Source organism: Perognathus longimembris, chromosome 13, assembly GCF_023159225.1.
Source record: "Perognathus longimembris pacificus isolate PPM17 chromosome 13, ASM2315922v1, whole genome shotgun sequence".
Taxonomy (NCBI): Eukaryota; Metazoa; Chordata; class Mammalia; order Rodentia; family Heteromyidae; genus Perognathus; species Perognathus longimembris.
In genome coordinates, this window is record NC_063173.1 from 57,707,751 (window position 1) to 57,730,750 (window position 23,000).

A 23,000-nucleotide genomic window follows, 5' to 3' on the forward strand; every position below is an offset into this window, starting at 1 on the left:
CCCTCACCCATCCGATTCAACAGACATTTATTGAGCGCAGGCGGGCGGGCGGGCGGTGTGGGGTGCCGACGCCCCCCGCCCCCGAGCGCCCCCCACGCACACGCTGTCGATGTCGATGAGGCTGCTGTGCCGCCGGCTCCCCTCTTGGTCCAGGAGGGCCTTCAGCTCCTTGATCTGCTCCGCCAGCTCGGGGTTCAGGTCGAACTCCGCTGGGAACGCCGAAATCCAGTATCTGGCGGAGGGGCAGCGTCACCCACCGGCCCTTCCCCACCGCCCCCGGAGGGAGCCCCCCAAGGCATAGGGCCGACACCCCCTCCCGGGGCACTTGCCTTCCCGAGGGCACCGAAGGGAGGGCACCCCCCGCCCCCACAGGGCAGCGAAGGGCAGGGATGGACGCCTGGCCTACATCGGCCCACCTGAGCACACAGCACCCGAAGGGGCAAGCGGGGGGGGGGGGGGGCGGGGGCCCCGGACGGGGGCTCACCTGACCAGGTGGCACGTCTTCACCTGCAGGGAATTCGAGTTGTCCTTCCGGGATTGTTGGTAGGTGAGGGGCAGTCAAGGAAAACAGGCATTGGGGGGGGCAGAGTCTGACGTGGGAGGGGGGCAGGGGGGCGGGGCCTGCGCAGGTGGAAGCTCTGGGAAAGGAGGGGAGGATACAAGCCTGGGAGGATGCCGGGTGGGGTGTGGGGGGGACTGCAGGGGGGGGGAGGGAGGGAAGCCCTGGGTTCTGTGGGAGGCTGAAAGGAGGCTCTGGGATAGCTGAGAGGCCGCCAGGCCAGAGCCGGGGCAGATCCTAGGCCCCAGGGAAGGTGAGGGGCGAAAAGCCCGGGTTCAGGAGAGGAGAGGAACCGAGGAGAGGAGAGAGAGGAGAGAGAGGAGAGAAGAGAGAGAGAGAGAGAGAGAGAGAGAGAGAGAGAGAGAGAGAGAGAGAGAGAGAGAGAGAGCGCCAGGCAGGCAGGGGGGCTGAGGGACTCAGGAAGGGCCGCCTGGCCCGGGAGTCAGGAAGGATATATGTGCAGCAGTTTGGCAGCCAGCTGGGAAGACGGGATGTACCAGGGGTGCATCATGAGGAACATGCGCACCAGCTGCGGGTCCCGCACCTTCCCCGAGTCGTCTAACGCACAGGGGTCAAAGAGAAGCGGGCTGAGGAGACACCTGGGTGCCCAAGCTCCAACCCCCGAAGCCTAGCCTGCCAGCCCCAGGGTCGGGGGTCCCTCTTGCTGCACGGCTGACCCTGCCCTCTCCGGCTTTCCCGGGACCTCTCGGGAGCAGCGGGCCAAGGGGAAGGAAGGCCGGGTGACAGGAGCGAGTGGGGAGGCACCAGCGATGCTGGGGGGGGGGGGGGCGCTTTGCGGAGGCCCCATCTTCCAGAGGGGAACCAGCTGGGGCGGAAGGAGCCTGGGTTCCCCAGAGGTCAAGAATCCAGAGGTCATTTCCTGAATGTTGGGGGAAGGGGGCACCCCCTCTGCCAGATAAGTCCCCCACACCACATCTGCCGGAAACAGCTCCCAGGCCTGAGATAGGAGTTCCTCTGGATCCCCGTGGGAGACAGATAATGTCCCTGCCGGGTGGGAGCCGGGACAGCGCCCTTTCCCTGCCAGTCCCCCGGGGCCAGGGAAGGGAGGCGGGTCACCTGCAGCAGGAGCACCCCTCTACCCTGTTAGGAGGAGGAGCTGCCCTCCAGGCTGCGGGGTGAGCCTGGGGGGGGGGGGTCCCCGGCCAGGGGTCTCGAGGGAAAGGGCCTTGGGTCCTGGGTCCTGGGGGTGAGGGGTCCCTGCCCCGGGGTCTGTCCCCGGAGGAAGGCACTGGGATACCGAGGGGGGTTCTGGCTAGGGGTCTGTTCCCCGGGAAAGGGGCCCGGATCCCGGCCCGCGTCCCCTCCCCATGCCACTCACCGAAGGCCTCAATGCAACCCCGGAGCAGCTCCTCCACCGTGCAGCCCCTGTCCAGGTCCAGGGTGCTCGCCATGGCCGCCGACGCCCGCAGGCCCGGCCGGGCTGGGCTCTGGGAGGCTCCTCTCGGGCTGGGACCCGACCCAGGTCCTGGGGGCACAGAGCTGGAGTGGGCGGGGAGGCGGACGGGGCCCCGGCCCGAGGGCGGGCGCGGGGCGGGGCGGGCACGCCCCCTGCCGGGCAGGGCCCGCGTGGCCCCCCGGTCCCTCCCGGGGTTAAACGGCCCCACCGGGGATGGTGCAAGCGGCTAGTGGGGAAACGCGCCCGCGAGACGCTTCCGGCCCCTCCTCCGAGTCGCGGGCGGGAGGGCGGAGGGGCTCCCCGGGGTGGGGGCTCCCCGGGACGGCAGGGGTCGGGAGGCGCCCCCGGTCCCGCCGGCCCTTCGCGGCTGGGCCCCGCTCCCCGGGCACCTGCAGCGCCCCGCCTCGGCGCGCCGCCCCTCGGCTCCCCTCCCTCCCAGCCTCCCCTCCCCTCCCCCGCAGGGTTATTTTGGGAACCCGGAGCCTGAGGGGACCTCGGAGGAATTTTCTTCTCCCCGGGATAGGCGGGGGGGGGGGGGGGGGACACCCAGGCGTCCTGCCCGCAGGCCCCCGCCCAGGCGCCCCGCGCGCGCGGGGGAGGCCTGCCCTCGGGGAGAAGCGCATTCCTGGGGCGGGGAAGGCCGGGAGGCGTCCGCGGGGAGCCCAGCCAGGGAACGGCCGCTCCCCGCGGGTCCCCGGCCGCCCTCCTCCCCGCCCGGCACGGGTGGCCCGAGCGCCAGGAGTTGGGTGCCCAGAAGGGGGCGCGGACACGGTGGGGGGGAGGGGGTCGCGGCGGGCACCACACCACGAGCGACCGACGCTCGGCGGGGGCCAGGCGGGGACGGACACCCACTCCCTCCCCGAGTCCGTGGCGGAAGGCCGGGGGGGGGGGGCGGGCCCGGGGGTGCAGGACGTCCCTCCCCCCGCCCCCCACCCCGCGCTCCCCCGCCCCCGCTCCCAGACCCCTTGGATCTCACCATGGCAACCGAGCCCGCGCCCACCGGCACCCCGGGACGCTCGGGGCCGCGGCCCACCCCCCACCCCGCCCGCCCGGGGACCCGGGCGCCCCTCCCACCTGCCCGGAGTTCGCCGGTCGGCCGGGCCCGCCCGCGGCCCCGCGCGCGGCGCTGACATCTGCGCACGTGTGCACGCAGGTCGGCGCCCCGCCACGCACGGGCTGTGCCACGCGCGCACGCCCCCCGCGGGGGCGGCACGCCCCTCCGCCGGCCCGCCCCCCCCGGCGCCCGGCGCCCCCCGCCAGCGCCCCCTCCCCCAGTGGGGTCCTCCGCGGAGTTCCCGGGACTTTCCCTAGCGCCCCCGCCCCGGCGTCCCCGCCGGGCTCCGCGGCCTCCTCGCCGCGTGACCTTGAGAAGCACTGGGCCCCTCGCAGCCTCAATTTGCCCATCTGTCAAATGGGGGTGTGCGGGGGGGGGGCGGCCGAGACGCGGCGGGGAAGGCGCGGGAGCGCGCGGACGCGCCCCTCCCACGGGGCACCCCGAGCCCCGCGCAGCGCCCCGGCCGGCCGCAGCCCGGGGTCCCGGCCCGCCCGCGCCGCCCCTCGGGGCCGCGCCCCCCTCCCCGCCCGCCCGCGCTCCCGCTCACTCACTCTCGGGACCCGCAGCGAGGGCGCCCACACCCGGCCCGGCCGGCACCACCTCGGAGCGCGCCCGCCGGCCTCGCTGCGGCTGCGGCGGCCGCCCGCTCCCCGCCGCCCCGCCCCGCGCCGCCGCCCCCTCCCCTCCCCGCCCGCCCCGCGTGAGCCCGGGCTGCGGGCTGCGCCACGGCGCGACGCGGGGGGCTGGGGTCCCCCGCCCGGGCCGCTCCCGGGGGCCGATCCGGAGGAAGCCGGGAGGGGCAGGAAGCGGGCTGCGGTGGGCGAGGGGCGCCCCGCCCAGCCCCCGGCCGGGTTCCTGTTTTCAAGCCGTTCCCACGGGGCGGGCCGGCCGGGCCGGGCGCCTTCCTGCGGGCGGTGGGCGCCCCGGCGCGGGGGAGGCCGGCGCGGGGGGGGGGGGCCGAGGCTCCCCGGGACCAGCGGGAAGGGCGCTTCGGCGGGCGGGGAGCGCGGCCTGCGCCCGGCGCGCCACGGAAGCCTGGCTACCTGCAGACCTGGCCCGGCGTCCGGGGACCGGGGTGGGGCGAGGGGCTCCGGCTCACGCCCGGGGGCGGGGCCGCCGCAGGCAGTTGGGGTCCCCACAGCCCAGCCTGCGGGGAGCAGTCACCGTTTCCGGCCATTGGGGTTCAAACACTCACTCTGAAACCAGCGGCCCCTGCGAGGCCGGCCCCTCCCGGCCCGGGCTGGGGAGGCGGACCCCCCCCCCCCCGCACCTCAGCAAGGAGACCCACACACAGGCCCTTTCGGATCCCGTGTCCCCACCACGGGCCCGGGGGTGGGGGGCGTTTGGTCCTGGGCTCAGCGGTCTGTGACTGCCCCCCTCTCCTGGATCCCCCCGGATTTTAGACCGAAGCCGAGCCACCTGCTAGGAGACCCTGAAACGCCGCAGTGGGGCGGGGCTAAGGGCGGAGCCAAGGAGCCGCCGAGCATCCGCGGGCCGCCCCCCCCCATCCCTCCCTCGGCCCGGGCCTCCGCCCCGGCGGGCCCCACCCGGGCGGACGCCCCGCCCCCAGCCAGCCAGCCTGGCCGCTGACCTAGTATGGACACGGCCCTGGTAGGAGAGGCGTGGAGGGCGACTGGGGAAAGGGACCGAGCCCCGGGCCACGCCCCACGGGCCGCCGCCCCCCTCCCGGCGGAGGACGCACCTGCCAGGGTGTGGGGCACAAGGGGGTGATTTGGCAGCAGCTGTGGGGCTCGCCACGGGCTAAAAATATTTCCCAACAGAAAGAAGAGTAGAGAAGCTCCCAGTGGGAGTCAGTTTATTGGGCGTGGGGGCAGCTGGTCAGAGAGGAAGGGACCTAGAGCAAAGGGGGGCTCCCCCGGGAAGGGGCTCGCAGACCCAACTCCAGCCGCCCACCCTCGGGAAGAGCAGCTGGAGCTGGCCCAGAGGATGGCCAACAGACACACAAGGGCAGGGGCTTGGGGTCTGGCCTAGGGGCTCAGATCTTCTCATCGGGGGCCGGCAGGCGCTGGTAGGAAGGTTCCACGCCCCAGATCTCCCGGGCGTACTGGGCGATGGTGCGGTCGCTGGAGAACTTGCCCGAGGTGGCTATGTTCCGGATGACCATCCTGGTCCACTCCCTCGGGTTCTACAGGCCAAAGAGGGGGTGGGGGGGCTCTGGGTTCACCCTGCCAGCAGGGGCCCCACCTTCTGCCTCAGCCCAAGCCCAACCCCGGGGTCTCTCACCTTATACAAAGCGCTGACTCTCTCCTGGCACTTAATGTAGTCTTCATAATCTGCAAAGACTTTAAACCTGAAGTGGGAAGGAAAGGCAGGGAGCTCTGTGGACAGCTGGGGCCCCCAAGAATGCCTGCCGCTGCTTCCAAAGGAGCCTGACCCCACCTACCCAGCACCCCACCACCCCCGTGGAGCCTGGAGCTTCCCCGCGCCCTCCTGCTGTGGGGCCAGGCCCCAGAGCCAGCCCGCTCACCGGTCATGGTGCATGAGCATGTGGACAATGTCCTTGAACAAGTCGGGCTGTTTGGGGGAGAAGAAGCCACTGCTCAGCTGCTCGATGATCTGCCGGAGCTCAGGAATGCGGTCGTAGTACTCCTGGGCATTGTACCTGCGGGGGGGGGGGGGGGGGGGCGGGGGGGGGCAGGCAGAGCCTGGTCAGCTCCCTGCTTCTCCTCCAGAGAAAACCTCCGCCCTGAGTTTCAGAGTCTAAGCCTAGAAGTCCTTCCCTGGGAGTCCTCCCTCCTTCCTACGGCTACTTTGTGGGAAAGGAAACTGGCCTAGAGGGGACAGAAAGGGGAATCTCAAAGCCAAGGCTCTTCGTCCTACACCCCACCAGTGGGCTTCCTCCGCCAGTGTCTTAGGCTGAGCTGGGCGGTGGCTCCGTGGTGGAGCACCGGCCAAGCATGTGTAAAGCCCTAGGCTCCCCTTTCTGAGGCACTACGACTGTCCCCCCTCAGATTGGCCTCGGATTATGACCCTCCCCAGAGGCCAGGCAGGCATGGTGGTGCACGTCTGTGATCCCTGTGCTTGGGAGGCTAAGACAGGAGGATTGAAAGTTTGGGGGAGCGGGAAGTGTGCCTCGGGTGTGCTCGAGCTTGGAACTCAGAGCCCAGGGTCAGTATCGAACAAACCCCTCTCCACAAGGCCAGCCTGCCCCCCGACGCCCCCACCCCAGTCATCACCCCCTTCCCTATTGTTAGAAACCAAGGACTCCTCTACAATGTCTCTGATTGCCCCCCACTACACCAGCCCGCCACCTGCTCCCCAACCCCCCCACCCACCCAGCCCAGCCTCCCTTCAGCAGCCAGAATCATGCTAAGATCATGCTAAGGCCTACTCCTGAGCTATATGGGCCCAGATCAAAAATAGGTCACAGTTCTTGCCTCTCTCTCTGTGTCTTGCTGGTGCTGGGCTTTGAACTCTGGGCCTGGGCGCTGTGCCTAAACGCCTTTTGTTCAAAGCTAGCACTCTACCTCTTGAGCCCCAGAACCACTTCTAGCTTTTTCTGTGATTAATTGGAGATAAGAGTCTCAAAGAGGGCTGGGAATATGTCCTAGTGGTAGAGTGCTTGCCTCACATGCAGGAAGCCCTGGGTTCGATTCCTCAGCACCCCATACACAGAAAAAGCCAGAAGTGGCGCTGTGGCTCAAGTGGCAGAGTGCTAGCCTTGAGCAAAAAGAAGCCAGGGGCAGAGTTCAGGCCCCAGGACTGGCAGAAAAAAAAGAAAGAGTCTCAAGGACTTTCCTGCCCAGGCTCTGGCTTCAAACCTCGATCCTCAGATCTCAGCCTCCTGAGTAGCTTCAGGCATGCATGAGCCACTGGCATCTGGCTTTTTTTTTGGGGGGGGGGGTGCTGAAAATTGAACCCAAGGCCTGTTACACAATAAGCAAGTGCTCCGCTACTGAGCTACATCCCCAGACCTTTTCTTTGTGTTTTGTTCTAGCTGACTTTGCCCAGGCTGGCATCAAACTGATCATCCTCACAATCCTTGGGACCCCCCTGCCTCCGCCTTCTGAGTATTTGGGATTTCAGGCACCCCCAATGCAGCCCACGCCTGGCTCATAGGAGAAATTCCTTCCAGCACCACATGCCAGCTCTTTAAATCTGCTGGTAGAAGCATAAGCTGGTACTGACTTTCCTTCCTTTCTTTTCTTTCTTTTCAGCAATAAAACACTTTGAACTCAAGGCCCCTGGTACTGACCTTCCAGAAAGCAATTTGGCAATCTGTGTCAAAGCTTTAAGCACTCATTCTTTTTGATACCAAAATATCCTCCTTCTACTCATTCTCTTAAGGAAATAATCGGATGCCTCCATGTAGATGTAAAAAGGCTCTCATTGCAGCAATACTTAGGCTAACAGCAGAGAAAAATCAATCTTAACGTTCAATGGCACTGGTTAACAAATAAGGCATGGTGATAGGAGAGAACACTATAAAAACACTTAAAATATGTTAAAAGACGAATGAAATAAAGTGTTTCTCTGATGTCAAGTAAGGTATTGGGATTCGTGTGTGTGTATGTGCATGCGTGTGTGTGTGTGTATACATGTTTCTTAACCTCTTAAAACTGCACATACAGCTGGGCCTTGGTGGCTCGTGCCTGCAATCCTAGCTACTCAGGAAGAAATAACAGGATCAAGAATCAAGATCATCTTTGGCAAGAAAGTCTGTGAGGCTCTGACCATCAAAAATCTGGGAACGGGGGGCTGGGAATATGGCCTAGTGGTAGAATGCTCGCCTCGTATACATGAAGCTCTGGGTTCGATTCCTCAGCACCACATATATAGATAAAAGCCAGAAGTGGCGCTGTGGCTCAAGTGGCAGAGTGCTAGCCTTGAGCAAAAAGAAGCCAGGGACAGTGCTCAGGCCCTGAGTTCACGCCCCAGGACTGGCAACAAAAACAAAACAAATAAACAAAAAATCTGGAAATGGAGGTGTGGTTTAAGTGGTAGAGCACTATCCTTGAAGGAGAAAGCAGCCAGGGGCTGGTGGCTCACACCTGTAATCCTGCTACCCAGGGTACTGAGCGCTGAGGACTGTGGTTTGAAGCCAGCATGGGCAGTAAAACCTAGGAGACTTTTATCTCCAATTAACTATCAAAAAAGCCAAATGTGGAGCTGTGGCTGCTATGGTAGAGTGCTAAGCTTGCACATAAAAGCCCCAGAAACAGCACCAAGGCCCAGAGTTCAAGCCCCAAAACAGGCACAAAAAAGAAAAAGGAAAAGCCGAGGGATAGCTCTTAGGCCCTGAGTCCAAGCCCCAGTACAAAAAGTAATTATGCTCACATATATATGTATATATAATACAAGTATGCAAATATATACATACAAACATGAACATACATAAAAAGAGAACTGTGACTATAAAACTGGTATCAAGTTACAGATGGCAGTTACTTTGGTCTCTATTTCTCAATGAGAATCATAGCTACTCAGGAGGCTGAGATCTTAGGATTGAAGTTCAAAGCCAGCTCGGGTAGCAAAGTCCATGAGACTCTGTTTGTTGTTGTTTTGCTGGTCCTGGGGTTTGAACTTAGAGCCTGTGTACTCTCTCTCTCTGAGCCTTGCCGCTTCCAGATTTTTCCGAGTAGTTTATTGGAAATAAGAGTCTTGCAGACTTTCTTGCCTGGGCCAGCATGGGACCATGATTCTCAGATCTCAGCCTACTGAGTAGCTGGGATTACAAGCCGGAGCCACCAGCACCTTGGCTTCCTTGGCTCAAATGGTAGAGCACTAGCCTTGAGCACAATGAGGCCCAGGGACAGTGCCCAGGCCCTGAGTTCAAGCCCCAGGACTGGCAACATAAATAAGTAATATTTTATATATTATTCATATATGTGTGTGCATATATATATATATATGAGAAAATGTCTCCTCTGATGATTTATGTTTCAGATCACAAGTAGAATTGCAATCACCACGTCCACCTTCCTCCTCTTCTAATTTCAGAACATTGTCCTTTAGGGTAGAGATCATCGTCCCTTACCTTTCCTTCTGTTACTTCTTCCTTTTTGCATTTTACTGCCTTTATTCGCTAGCAACTGTCTCAAGTTTTCCAGAACCTGATGGCCACCGCTCAGACCTGTGTTCAGGCATTCCAGGTAGGCCTCTCCCAGGCCGGCGCCCCGGGCGGCCACGCCTTGCTTCCTCCTGCCCAGGAACCCTGCACTTTGACCCATACCCTCTCTGGTCAAGCCTTTCCACGTCCTCCACACGCATGCCGAAGATGAAGAAGTTCTCTTCTCCGGCCTCTTCCGCCATCTCCACATTGGCCCCGTCCATGGTGCCAATGGTCAGGGCCCCATTGAGCATGAACTTCATGTTGCCGGTGCCCGAGGCCTCCGTGCCGGCCGTGGAGATCTGCTCCGAGAGGTCGGCGGCTGGGATCACTGCAGGGCAGCAGGGGGGAAAGGTCAGCTCTGGGGCGGGCCTGTCCTGCTGCATCAGGTTGGCTCGGCTCACAGCCGGATTCAACCTCCTTGCGGCTGCTACCAATCAAGTCTTCCTCCCACCATCCCTCACTGATTCTTGAACATCTAGGATCCAGCCAGTTCCTGCCCCTTTACGCAGGACCTGAAGGACACCACAGGGCCAGCTCCTCCATAATTAATGTCACCATAATTAAAACCACCATGGTGAGTGTAGCCTGGCCTTTTCTGGTTTTGCAGTTTTTTTCTCTTTTCTTTCTTTTGTGTGTGTGTGTGTGTGTGTATGTCAGTACCAGGGCTTGAACTCAGCGCCTGGGTGGTGTCCCTTAGCCTTTTCACTCAGGGCTGGCACTCTACCACTTAAGCCACACCTCCACGCTTTTTTGGTGATTACTTCGAGATAAGTCTTAAGGAGCCAGGCACTGTTGTTTCGCACCTGTAACCCTACCTACTTGGGTGGCTGAGATCTAAGGATCCCAGTTCAAAGTCAGCCCAGCCAGGAAAGCCTGAGACTGTTCTCCAGTTAACCACTGGAAAAACTGGAAGTAGAGCTGTGGCTCAAAGTAGTAGAGTGCTAGCCTTGAGCAAAAGAGCTCAGGGACAGAACCCAGGCCCTGAGTTCAAGCCCCTTCGCGTGCGCGTGCACACACACACACACACACACACACACACACACACACACACAGTCTCAAGGACTTTTATGCCCAAGTTGGCTTTGAATCACAACCTTGACTAACTAGGATTACAGATATGAGCCACTGGCACCAGGAAAGCCTTGCCTTCTTAAAGAAGAGTCCACATGGCTTGCCAAGTATCAGCGGCTTCTAATTCCAAATACTTAGAAGGTTGAGATTGGGAGGATCTAGGCTAACTGGAAAAAAAACTTCATGAGAGCTCATCTCAATAGCAAAAGCTGAGTGTAGTGGTGTGTCCTGTTATCCAGAAACTCTAAAAAACTTAAACAGGAGGATCTCAGTGGAGGTAGGCCTGGATAGAAAGCAAGACCCTATCTCAAACACCGAGCAAAGCTGGGCGCCAGGGGCTCATGCCTGCAATCCTAGTTACTCAGGATCCTGAATCGTGACTTGAAGCCAGCCTGGGTAGGAAAGTCCACAAGACTCTTATCTCCAATTAATTGCCAAAAAAATGCTGCAAGTGGCTAAGGACATAGCCACCAAAATAGAAAGACAGCCAACGATATGGGAAAGGATATTTACCAGCACAGCAACAGACAAAGGCCTGATATCGGTCATCTACAGAGAACTCAAAAAAACTAAGCCCTTCCAAGCCCAATAAACCTATTAGGAAATGGGCAAAAGAGCTAAAGAGAGACTTCACAAGAGAAGAGATAAAAAATGGCAAAGAAACATATGAGGAAATGTTCAACATCCCTGGTAGTAAAGGAAATGCAAATAAAAACAACCCTGAGATACCACCTCACTCCAGTTAGAATGGCCTACATTCTGATCTCAGGCAACAACAAATGCTGGAGGGGGTGCAGGGAAAGAGGAACCCTTCTCCATTGTTGGTGGGAGTGCAAATTAGTATAACCACTTTGGAGAACAGTATGGAGGTTTCTCAAAAAGCTCAATATAGACCTACCCTATGACCCAGCCATACCACTCCTAGGCATCTATCCTAAACAGCAAGTCCCAAGATATCAAAAAGACATTTGTACTTCCATGTTTATCGCGGCACAATTCACAATAGCCAAAATATGGAAACAACCCAGATGCCCCTCCACAGACGAATGGATCCAAAAAATATGGTACTTATACACAATGGAATACTACATAGCGATTAGGAATGGTGATAAGTGAACTGAACACCTGGGGGGGGAGGGAAAGGGGGGGAGGGAGGTGGGCATGAGGGACAAGGTAACAAACAGTACAAGAAATGTATCCAATGCCCAACGTATGAAACTGTAACCTCTCTGTACATCAGTTTGATAATAAAAATTTGAGAAAAAAAAAAGAAAAAAAGAGGAATGGTGAAATATTGTTATTCGCAGGGAAATGGTCAGAACTCGAACAAATAATGTTGAGCGAGACAAGCCTAGAACACAGAAAACAAAGGGGCATGATCTCCCTGATATATGACTGTTAACAAAGGGAGACGGAGAGACAGTAGAGACCAAGTCTGTGAACACTGTATATGTTCTTTTTGTTGTTGTTGTTGTTGTTGTTTTTTTGGCCAGTCCTGGTCCTTGGACTCAGGGACTGAGCACTGTCCCTGGCTTCCTTTTGCTCAAGGCTAGCACTCTGCCACTTGAGCCACAGCGCCGCTTCTGGCCGTTTTCTGTATATGTGGTGCTGGGGAATCGAACCCAGGGCCTCATGTATACGAGGCAGCTCTCTTGCCACTAGGCCATATCCCCAGCCCCACTGTATATGTTCTTGATACATTGTATATTGTATATATGTCTACCTGACCTAGAGAAGGGATAGAAAAACAGGATGTAAGATATCACAAGAAATGTACAAACTGCCCTACTATGTAACTGTACCCTTTTTGCACAACACCTTGTAAAAAAAAAATTGTGTTCAATTAATAAACAAATTTAAAAAAAGGAGGAAGAAAAATAGAGAGAGGAAAGAGAAAGGAAGAAAGAAAAAAAGAAAGAGAAAGAAAGAAAGGAGAGGGAAGAGAGAAAGAAAGTTGTTAGAACTATTGTTTGGAACTTTTCAAGGCAAATGAAATACTTGAAAAATTCTCATTTATGTTATTTATGCTGTTGTTTTGTACAATGTTTTTTTTAAAAAATTATTGTATTGTTTTATAAATGGAGATACAGAATATCACCTGAATTATGAATGAAAAAAAAATAAAATAAGATCATAAAAAAATGCTGGAAAATTGAGAGACAAAGGGTAAAATAAGAGAAACAACAACAAAAGCAATACTTGCAAAACTGTTGGGTGCAAGTGAACTGAACACCTCAGTGGGGAAAGGGGGAGGGGGGAGGTGGGTACGAGGGACAAGGTAACAAACAGTACAAGAAATGTATCCAATGCCTAACGTATGAAACTGTAACCTCTCTGTACATCACTTTTATAATAAAAACTTTTTTTAAAAATGCTGGAAGTGGCACAGTGGCTCAAGTGGTAGAGCACTATCGAGCCTTGAGCGAGAGCAGCCCAGGGATAGTGCCCAGGCTCTGAGCTCAAGCCCCAGAACTAGCAAGTAAAAAATAAAAACCAGAGCGAAGACAGGGCTAGAAACGTAGCTGACGTGGCAGCGTGCCTGCCTGTCAGGTGCGAAGCCCCAAGTTCAAACCCCAGTCCCTCAAAACCAAATAAGTGAATAGAAAGCTAGCTAAGGCCTCCCCTGGGACAGGGCCCCGCGGTAGTACCCACCCTTCTCAGCCAGCGAGACTCGGTAGTTCTCCAGGAAGATCACTCGGAGGCGGTCTCCCACCACCGGGTCGTGGTTCACCACATCCCCGATTGCGGTGATGAGCTTGATGATCATCTTCGCCATGTGGTACCCGGGCGCGGCCTGCGGGGCACGGCCTAGGGTCAGTGCTCCTGCCCAGCCCAGGACCCACACGCCCAAGGCTTAGAGCCCACTCGGTGCGCAGCTTCTCACCTTGCCTCCGATCATCACAGTCCGAGGCACGACGAACTTATTGGGCTCTCTCTTGATCCCTGGGGAGAAGAGAAGAGAAGCGTCAAGTGGACCAGGCTTTGCCCTCCAGGGGTGGCTCCAAAGAGCGCCCAAGACAAGCCAGGCAGGGCCTGAGGTGGGCAGCCCTAGCTTGGGCAGTCACTTGCTCCGTGCCTGTGACTTCCTCCTCTCTGAGACTCAGTTTGTCCATCTATGAAATGGGACACGTCCATGTCCTGAGAGTGGTCGCTAGGCACAAAGAAATACTGATCAGGCAGCACGGTGGGAGGGGGCGGAAGCGAGGACTGCACCGAACGCGGTCCCCGCCACTCACGGTTGTACAGGGTGATGACGTGAAGGCAGTTGAGGAGCTGACGCTTGTATTCGTGAATCCGCTTCACCTGGACATCGAAGAGGGAGTTGGGGTTGATTTGGACTTTGTATTCTCTCTCCAGGTATGCAGAGAACTTCAACTTGTTTTCCTGTAGGCAGGGGAGGCACAGGGCTCAGCAAGGGGCCTTGGCTTCAGGAACTCTAGCCAAGCACTGGTTTTCCTTCACTTCAGGCCGCGGGGAAGGTAGATAATAGGAAGCTCCATTGCTTCCTTCCTCTGCCCCCGCACCAGGGCAGACATTGTTAATCGATGTCAGTGCTCTCCCTATGAGATCGGATGCTGCCTCCCACAACCCACTCCAGGAAGCTTCTGGAAGTGCCTGGGGTTGGTGAGGGCGAGGTGCTCTTGCCGCCATTCCTGGCCCGGACACTGGGTCCCGGCATGGCGTCCCGGGCGGCATTCCTCCACACCTGCTTCACTTTGGCCACGTCCCTGATGAAAGCTTCGTCGTCCACGTGGGAGAGCAGTTTGCGCAGCTGGTCCAGGTCCGAGATGTACTCCTCCCCGATGCGCTGCGGGAAGGCAGTGCCTGGTCATGCCCTGTCCCTCCCCTGGGTGCAGAGGGCGCCCCGTCCAGGTCAGCAGGGTGCCTCCACTCCAAGGACCGCACTGGGGACCGGGCACGGCGCGTCCGCGTCCGCCTCCCCTCCTGCCCATCCCTGAGCTCGTCTAACGGCTGGCCCTACCGACGCCCCTCCCCACCCCCAGCCAAGCAGGCCTCCTGACTTCCACCCTCTTCCTCCTCCCCAGTAGCCACGTGACTCGGGGACACCACCTTCCCTTCAGACTCTGCTCTCCAGCAGGAAATCGGCCTCCGTATCCCATACAGCACGCTTCTAAAGATGAGCACCAGGGCCCCCTCCTCCAAGGGCGTCGGGCTAGCCACTGGACCGCGCCCAGCAGATCCCCGCCCACCGCGGCGAGGGGGCGGCCTCTCACCTCAGCAATCACCTCTGCCAGCCCAGGGTTGCACAGGACCAGCCAGCGACGAGGGGTGATCCCATTGGTCTTATTCTGGAACTTATGAGGTTCCAGCTCATAGAAGTCCTTGAAGCTGCGGCAGGAGACGGAACAAGAGTTAGCGCTCGCCCCGGGGGCGCCTCCTCCCCAGGGCCCTACTCTAGTCTCTCTCCTTCACAGGGGCCGACAATATGGGAAGCAGAACTGGAAGCAGCAGTGACTGTTCATGTAAAAAGGGGTTCACCGGGGCTGGGGATATAGCCTAGCGGCAAGAGTGCCTGCCTCGGATACACGAGGCCCTAGGTTCGATTCCCCAGCACCACATATACAGAAAATGGCCAGAAGCGGCGCTGTGGCTCAAGTGGCAGAGTGCTAGCCTTGAGCAGGAAGAAGCCAGGGACAGTGCTCAGGCCCTGAGTCCAAGGCCCAGGACTGGCAAAAAAAAAAAAAAAAAAGGGGTTCACCGGGAGCCAGGTGCCAGTGGCTCACGCCACTGTAATCCTAGCTACTTGAGAGGCTGAGATTTGAGGATCACGTTTCAAAGCCAGCCCCGGTAGGAAAGTCTAGGAGGCTCCTATCGCCAATTAATTAACAACAACAAAAAGCCAACATAGAGCTGTGACTCAAGTGGTAGGACACCAGCCTTGAACATAACAGCTCAAGGAGGGTGACTGACTGGACCCTGAGTTCAAAGCCCAGAACCAACACAAAAAAAGGTGGGGAGGGAGAGGTGAACTGGGAGTATAACCGTGTCAATGACTATGGTGGATGGAAAGGTCCTGGTGCTCTAAGAAGACTCCATGTGTGGAGGGGGCCAGAGGGGGGAGGCCAGGGGTGGTCCAGGTGACTCGGGAGCAGGGCTGTGTGTGGCCGAGCCTGGAGAGGCGGGGCTGGGAAGAGGGCTCACATGGTCTTCTTGAGGATCTCCGAGTGGATGCGCGCCACACCGTTGACCGCGTGGGAGCCCGCGATGCACAGGTGCGCCATGTTGATGCGTTTCACAGCGCCCTCCTCCACGAGGGACATGCGCCGTAGCCGGTCCACGTCCCCCGGGAATGCGGCTGCCACTCGCTGTGCCCAGAGAACCCAGAACAGGATCAGGACCCCAAAACCACAGGCCCCACTCTCTACCCCTCAGTCTTTCCTATACCTGAAGGCTCAAGCCCCCGATGGGACACCTCTTCCATGCACCTACTCTGGGGCCCGCCACCCGCCCGCCCGCCCGCCCGCCTGCCACCGGCCCTCAGACTCACATTAAGGAAGCGCTGGTTGATCTCGTAGATGATCTGCAGGTGCCGGGGAAGCAGCGTCTCCATGAGGTGCACAGGCCAGCGCTCCAGGGCCTCCGGCAGCACCGTGTGGTTGGTGTAGGCACAGGTCTTCACCGTCACTTCCCAGGCCTGGCTCACAGGGTGGGGAGTCAGGGCAGGAGGCCGGAAACCTAAGGCTCTGCAAGCCCTGTGTCCTGCCCCTCAAGAGCGGGGTTTGAGGGCTCCCACCCTCACTCCATTCCCACTCTGACACAGAGCTGTTCAAACAAGGGTCCCAAGGCCCACCTTGTCCCAGTCCAGCCGTTCCAGGTCCACCAGAATCCTCATCAGCTCAGGGATGGCCAAGGAGGGGTGAGTGTCATTAAGCTGGATGGCCACCTAGAGGCAAGGGGGCTGGGAATCAGCCTGGGCCCAAAGCAAGCATTATGGTGTCCCTTCAGAGACAGCCCCTCAGAGGGCCAGGGGGTAACGGATGGAGGAGGGCGGCTCGGGTTCTGTGCGTGCGCGCCTGGTGGCTAAACACCTGAAGCATGTCCCTTATCCACTTCCAGTTTCCACATCCTGGTCTATACAGCGGGGCAGGTGAGCCCGGAGAGCCAATGGGGCACTCCAGTCGCCGTGGACAGGTGGCCTTCTCTCGCACAGTACCTTATCCGGGAAGGCGTCAAAGTTTGTGCGCACGGGATCACGGCTGCCGAACTTGGAGGATTTGAAGCGCCGGATGATGTCCTGGAGGGTGGCTGCCACTACGAAGTACTCCTGCTTCAGCCGCAGCTCCTTCCCCTCAAAGAACTAGCAGAGAGAGCAAGGCAGCACTAAGGACAGCAGGGACACACGGCCGCTGTGGGCGTGGCCTAATGGCGTTGTGGGTGTGGCCAGGACAGACCCCACCCACACTAGGACTCAGAACGCTAGACTTTCCCTGCCTCCAGGGGTTTTGCCCCCATTAATCAGTAGTCATGGGAGATGGTGTCAGAGACAGGGACATTGTGGAGGTCACCAGGAAACAGTCCCTTAGAAATACTCCATTCTAGGGCTGCGAATATGGCCCAGTGGCAAGAGTGCTTGTGTTGTATACATGAAGCCCTGGGTTCGATTCCCCAGTACCACATATATAGAAAATGGCCAGAAGTGGCACTGTGGCTCAAGTGGTAGAGTGCTAGCCTTGAGCAAAAAGAAGCCAGGAACAGTGCTCAGGCCCTGAGTCCAAGCCCAGGACTGGCAAAAAAAAAAAAAAAAAATGCTCCATTCTTGGGCTGGAGCTCAGTAGCAAAGCACTTGCCTAGCAACTGCAGCATCCTGGATTCAATCCCCAGTATCAAAAAAGGAAAGACAAAAAAAAAAAGGAAAGAAAGAAAAGAGGAAAAAGAAATACTCCATTCTGCTGGGCACCGGTGGCTCACGGCTGCAGTCCTGCCTACTCAGGAGGCTGAGATCTGAGGATCTGGTTTCAAAGCCAGCCTGGGCAGACAAATCCAAGAGCTTTATCTCCAGTTAACTAGCAAAATAAATAAATAAATAAAATTCCAGGGCTAGGAATGTGGCTTAGTGGTAGGTGTGCTTGCCTAACATCCATAAGGCCCTGGGTTCAACTTCTTGGTGCCACATAAACAAAAAATAGATAAAACTAGGGGTTGGGAATATGGCCTTGTGGTAGGGTGCTCGGCTCGTATACATGAAGCCCTGGGTTCGATTCCTTAGCACCACACATATAGAAAAAGCCAGTAGTGGCGCTGTGGCTCAAGTGGTAGAGCGCTAGCCTTGAGCAAAAAGAAGCCAGGGACGGTGCTCAGGCCCTGAGTTCAAGGCCCAGGACTGGCAAAAATAAATCAATCTAATTTTTAAAAATCCAGAAGTGGAAGTTTGGCTCAAGTGGTAGAGCCACCAGCCTTGAGAGGAAAAGTGAAGCAGCAAGGCATCCTCCTCCTCCTGCCTCAGGACTTGGGCCTCTCCTGCTCAAGGGACACTGGGAGGGCGGGAGAGAGAACGGGGCACACAGGACCAGCATTCGGCCCTCGATGCGACCAGGGCAGGAGCTCCTGTCCCCTCCTCCCCATCCCCCTTGCCCATCTCCCCAGGACCCAGGCTTCCAGGCCCAGCCCGCGGGGCTACGCACGTTATCGTTGGGATACAAGACACGAGAGATGTTCTCAGCTAGATTCCGGTCGAGCACGGCCTGGATGTAGCCACCGACGTTGACTAGGGGATAAAATGAAGGCAGCGGCATCGGGCTGGGCACGGGCTGGGGGGGTGTGGGCGGGGCTGCCGGCCACCTCGGGGAACTCACAGTCCTTGAGGTTGAAGTCGTTGGGGGCCTTCGCTGACCACAGACGCATGGTGTTGACGACATTATTGCGGTAGCCAGGCACCGGGGTGTCATAGGGCAGGGCCAGTACCACCTGCGGGAGACAGCGTGTGTGATGAGCTGGACGAGCTGCTGCCTGGGCCTGAGGGTCAGGCCCTCCCTCGCCTGCAGGGCTGGAAGTCCAGGCATTGTCACGCCTGCTACCAGCTCCCAAGCTTGGGTTCCAGTCCCAACACCAGTGTTCACTAGCTAGTGTACCACCTCTCTGGACCTCATCTCTAAAAAGGGAATATGGACCCCTCACACAGCAACCTCTGTCTTGTCAGAATGTTCTGAGGATTAAGGAGAGAGAGAGAGAGAGTGACAAGACAAGAGGTGGAAGGTCATGCCTGTGACCAGGAGGCGGAGATCCGAGGGTCCCAGTTCAAAGCCGGCTCAGGTAGGAAAGTTCATGAGACTCTCAGCTCCAGTTAATCACCAAAGTGATAGAACGAAGGGCTGGAGGTAAAGCCCCAGAACTGTCACGCGTACACACGTGCGTGTGCACGTGTGCAGACACCCCGACACAGAGCTGGCCAGCCTGGCCTGGGCAAAAGTGAGAGGTCACTTTTGACTCCAGAGCGGGCTGGGAGAGCTCGAGGCCGGCTCAGGCACCCAGAAGTCATGCCTTGTCACAGATTTATGTCTGGTTTGGCCTCGCCTCTCACAATGAGCAAACATCCATCACGGCTGCTATTGTCCAAAATGAAATGTACTCATGACCTGACTTATGTAACTGTAACCTGTCTGTACATCACCTTTATAATCACAATAGAAAATGCTAAAAAAAAAAAAAGGGGGGGGCTGCTCAGACCTGCCTGTTGCACCTCCACTTTTCCAAAGGACTCCCTCAAAGGGGCATCGCCCTCCTTCTCCACCTCTAGGGGCCCCCTGATGACAGCATGGTGGAAGCTGCCGCTCAGAGGGGGAAGGGACCGATCCAAGATCACACCGCCAGACTGAGCCAATTCCCGGCCTTCTGGCCAGAGATGCTTGTGCCAGCCTGCCACGGGCAACTAATGTGCCCCGCCGCCACCCACCCCTTCCGGGGGTGGCAGCGCAGTGAATACCGAATTCTGAGGGCCCTGCTGTTTGAGAACCCACTGCGCGGCGATTAGGATAGACGCCTGGGCTGGCCCCAGGCCCCAGGCTTGCTGTGTGACCTTGGACACTTCAGTCTCAACTGTAGCAGCCTCGGTTTTCTCCTGTGTCCCTATCTCTGCGTTGCTGCCTTTGTTTTCCTCAGTTCTCCGGGCCAGAGGCACGGGCAGGTTTCGAGTCACGGTGGCGTCCTCTGGGGCGTCCTGTGCTGGCGGCGGTAAGGAGTGGGCGGGGGGTGGGGTAAGGAGAGCCCTGTCCTCCTGAGCTTCCTTACTTAGCCTAACCCAGTGTGTCCCTGACTCCAGGCTCTCCTGGTTCTGGCTGGGTGATTTTGACGAAGAAGTCACGTCGTAGCCTCTCTGAGCCTCCGTTTTCTAAATTGGAAAATACCACTGGGTCTAATAGACTGCACATTCTTTCCTTGTATCCCGGTTCCCTCTAGTAGCTTCCTGAACCCTCTCCCCAGTCCTGTCGCTGGATTCTCCCTCAGTACCCCCATCCCGATTCTCTGCTTCATCCTCACCTGTGTGTCTACCCACTTGGCTCCCTGGGGGGTGTGCTCCACTCGGCCATAGAAGTTCACAGGCAGCGTGAACTCGGGCCGGGCCTTCTCCCAGGGGTTGCCGTAGCGAAGCCAGTCATCAGCTTCCTCCATCTGAGTTAAAGGCAGGACAGGGGAGAGGAGTCAGTGTCCGGTCCAGGAACCTCACCAGCTGGTAGGGCATGGGAGAGCAGGAGCCGTGGTCAGGAGTATTCTATAAATGGGGGTTCTTGGTCTGGGAGACTGGACAGTGGGGTTCACAGATATGGTCCACCTATTTCAGGCGTTACCAACTGGCTTTGGAGCCAGCAGAGGGGGAAAAAAGGAGCAAAGATGTTTTCCCAAGTCTGTGGCAAGTTCTGAACCTATTCAAAAATAGATGACCACATGGGAGAGCCTCTCCATCAGAATCAAGATCCACCAAGACCAGGGCCCAGGCTCCTTACCTGCCAGCCCCCGCAGATCTTCTGATTAAAGATCCCAAACTCGTAGCGGATCCCATAGCCATAGGCCGCCAGGCCCAGCGTCGCCATGGAGTCCAGAAAGCAGGCTGGGGACACACAGCGTGGGGGATCAGGACCCAGGCCTGACGCAGCCCTCTCCCCACCCCCCTCCCCACACAAACCACCCGCTCACCTGCCAGCCGACCCAGGCCCCCATTGCCCAGCCCCGCGTCCTCTTCGATTTCTTCAAGCTCCTCCATGTCCAGGCCCAACTAGGAGGAGAGATGGCAGTAGTCAGGGCCAGGTGCCAGCAGGGAGACCTCCCCCCAGGCCTTCGTGCCCGCCCCCTCCCCCAACCTGGTAGGTGGCTTCGTCACAGGCATTCTCCAAGGCCAGGTTCACCATGGTATTCTGGAGCGTCCGGCCCATGTAGAACTCCAAAGACAGGTAGTAGATCCTCTGTCCAGAGACATGGCCGGGGAGGGGGGAGTCAGGATTACCCACCGGCATTCACCCAGGGGCCGGAGATCCCCCTCTCCTGCTCCACTCCCAAATTCCTGCATACCCCATTTCTACTTCGTGTGTGTGTGTGTGTGTGTGTGTGTGTGTGTGCACATGCATACGTGCACGCCAATACTGGGGCTTGAAATCAGGCCCTGGATACTGTCCTTGAGGGTTTGTGCTCAAGGCTAGCACGCTACTACTTGAGCCACAGCTCCACTTACAGATTCTTTTTTTTTTTTTTTTTTTTTGCCAATCCTTGGCCTTGGACTCAGGGCCTGAGCACTGTCCCTGGCTTCTTTTTGCTCAAGGCTAGCATTCTACCACTTGAGCCACAGCGCCCCTTCTGGCCATTTTCTGTATATGTGGTGCTGGGGAATTGAACCCAGGGCCTCATGTATATGAGGCAAGCACTCTTGCCACTAGGCCATATCCCCAGCCCCCCACTTACAGATTCTTTTGGCAGTTAATCAGAGAGAAAAGTCTTACTGCCTTTCCTGCCCAGGCTGGCTTTGAACCACGATCCTCAGTTCTCAGCCTCCTAAGTAGCAAGGATTCCAGGGTGTGAGCCACTGGCACTGGGCAGCATGTCCCATGTCTGTGCCCTAAAATTTTCCTCTCCACTCAGAAGAACCATCTGGAACTTCACAGTCTAACAGGCAAGGCCTTGGTTCCAAGTCACATCATGCCTCTTTGGCCTCCGTCTTCCCATCAGGAGAGTGGGGCAGGCCAGACATGCCTTGGGGATAAAGGTGCTTGGGGGGGCGGGGGGTGAAGGGACCCTTTTCCACACACATGAGCCCCTCAGAGGGCTCAGAGCCCCTCTGAGAAAGAAATACCTCCAAATGTTCCCTAAGAGGGCCAAGCCAAGGTCCAGAGGAAAAAAATGTCCTTTGCTCAAGGTCACACAGTGACTCAGGGCTAGGAGTGGGCAGTGCCTCGTTCCCCTTCACCCTCCAGCTTCAGACCCCAAAGCGGGTAGAAAACCGCCGCGAGGATGCTGAGCACCTGGTCCCCCGCTGTGCCTGGGACCCCTCTGCGCCCCTCCCCCGCCCCGGGCATGTGGTGTTAGGTTGCTGACATTTACCAATGACCCCTTCAGACACTTGATCCCAACCGCCCCAGCTGTTCCAGCCTCGCCCGGCCCGTGGCACAGACACACGGCACCACGTACATATTCACCAGCATGTCACGCTACCCCAGGTCGAAACCAGGCCACAGGGCAGTTTTTTCCTAACAGCAGCCCCTCCAACCTTCTCAGCGTGGACGGTGCCCGGCCCTTGCAAACAACCCACCTGCTCTGGGACTCCTCCCAGCCTTCCCCCTGCCCCCCCCCCCCCCCCCCCCAGCACCCATCCACCTGCAACTCCCCAGGCCCCTGGAGCCCTCCTTTTGCTGCAGAAAGCACGGGCCTTAGAAAAGGCTAGCCATTTGGTCATGGCCTATTCCCCATCCGGGGAGCCCCCAGTAGCACCTTGGGGTCCTTCTCATAGTAGTGCTGCTGTGTGCGGATCCAGCGTCCCACGAGGTGGTCACGTACAGTGTGGGCCAGGGCAAAGTAGTAATCTCGCGGGGTGGCCACATTGCGGTCCTTGACGAGCGTGAAATGCAGGTGCCGATTGAAGTTCTTCTTCAGCTCAGTCACATTCTCCACGCCAGCCAGGCCACGCACGCTGATTTGCTTTCTCCGATCCTGGTCTGACAGTGGCCGGGACATGGCTGCAGGAGGGTGGGCTGGCCTGACAGACGACTAGACAGACGGACGGCTTCCTTCGGTGCCTCCGGCCAGGGAGTGGAATGACCCAGCTGGGATGGGATTTAAAGCCTGGCTCTGGGCAGCACGCCCCGCCTTCCCCTCCCCCCCCCAACCTCCTCATCCCCTACCTCCTCCATGGGAGGGTCCTGGCCAGCAGGATCGGGGAGCTATTTTGGGGGCAAGAGGAGGAGAGCAGAGTGAAGGAGGAGGGGCGAGCTCTACAAGGGAAGGGCCAAGCCCAGCCTGGCTGGTTAGCAGCCTGCGCTGACCCACTTCCCAGTCTTCTCTCTGTAGGGCTGGAGACGGTAAAGCTACCACAGGCAAAACCCTGGGCTGAACGGCCCAAAGCTTGACTGGAGCCAACTGGCTGTGTCTTTGTCTCAAGGATTCCCCAACCTGGGTCCTTCCCCTAGTGAGTAGGTGAGGTGGGACCGAACTGTGGACCCTCCAGCAGGTCTGAGGGGCCAATGGACTGTCATATGGTCCGGGTGTCTGAATACACACACACACACACACACACACACACACACACACACACACACACACACCCTTCTCTCCTTGGAGCAGTAGGATTTTTTTTTTTTTTATCGGTTGTGGGACTTGAACTCAGGGT

At 58.3% G+C, this 23,000-nt stretch overlaps 2 protein-coding genes across 2 annotated transcripts in view; both read right to left on the reverse strand.

The window, feature by feature from the left end:
- The window catches only part of Rasgrp2 (RAS guanyl releasing protein 2), a 12,619-nt gene extending 10,495 nt beyond the window's left edge, over nt 1-2,124 (reverse strand). Inside the window, 4 exon segments of the mRNA XM_048361434.1 lie at nt 55-232; nt 485-547; nt 1,015-1,117; nt 1,899-2,124. Of these exon segments, the coding sequence (XP_048217391.1) occupies nt 55-232; nt 485-547; nt 1,015-1,117; nt 1,899-1,971 (417 nt within the window). The 5' untranslated portion in view covers nt 1,972-2,124.
- Nucleotides 2,125-4,815: 2,691 nt separating this feature from the next.
- On the reverse strand, nt 4,816-22,435 carry Pygm (glycogen phosphorylase, muscle associated). The gene is made up of 20 exons (XM_048360665.1): nt 22,106-22,435; nt 20,488-20,589; nt 20,324-20,402; nt 20,134-20,237; nt 19,670-19,801; nt 17,989-18,100; nt 17,818-17,900; nt 16,350-16,493; nt 15,987-16,079; nt 15,684-15,830; nt 15,338-15,501; nt 14,410-14,524; nt 13,881-13,982; nt 13,411-13,558; nt 13,059-13,117; nt 12,827-12,968; nt 9,224-9,431; nt 5,519-5,653; nt 5,275-5,341; nt 4,816-5,176 (listed from the first exon to the last, which is right to left on the reverse strand). Exons 1-20 carry the CDS (start codon nt 22,346-22,348, stop codon nt 5,027-5,029), a joined length of 2,529 nt encoding a protein of 842 aa, XP_048216622.1. The 5' UTR covers nt 22,349-22,435; the 3' UTR covers nt 4,816-5,026.
- Nucleotides 22,436-23,000: the final 565 nt, after the last annotated feature.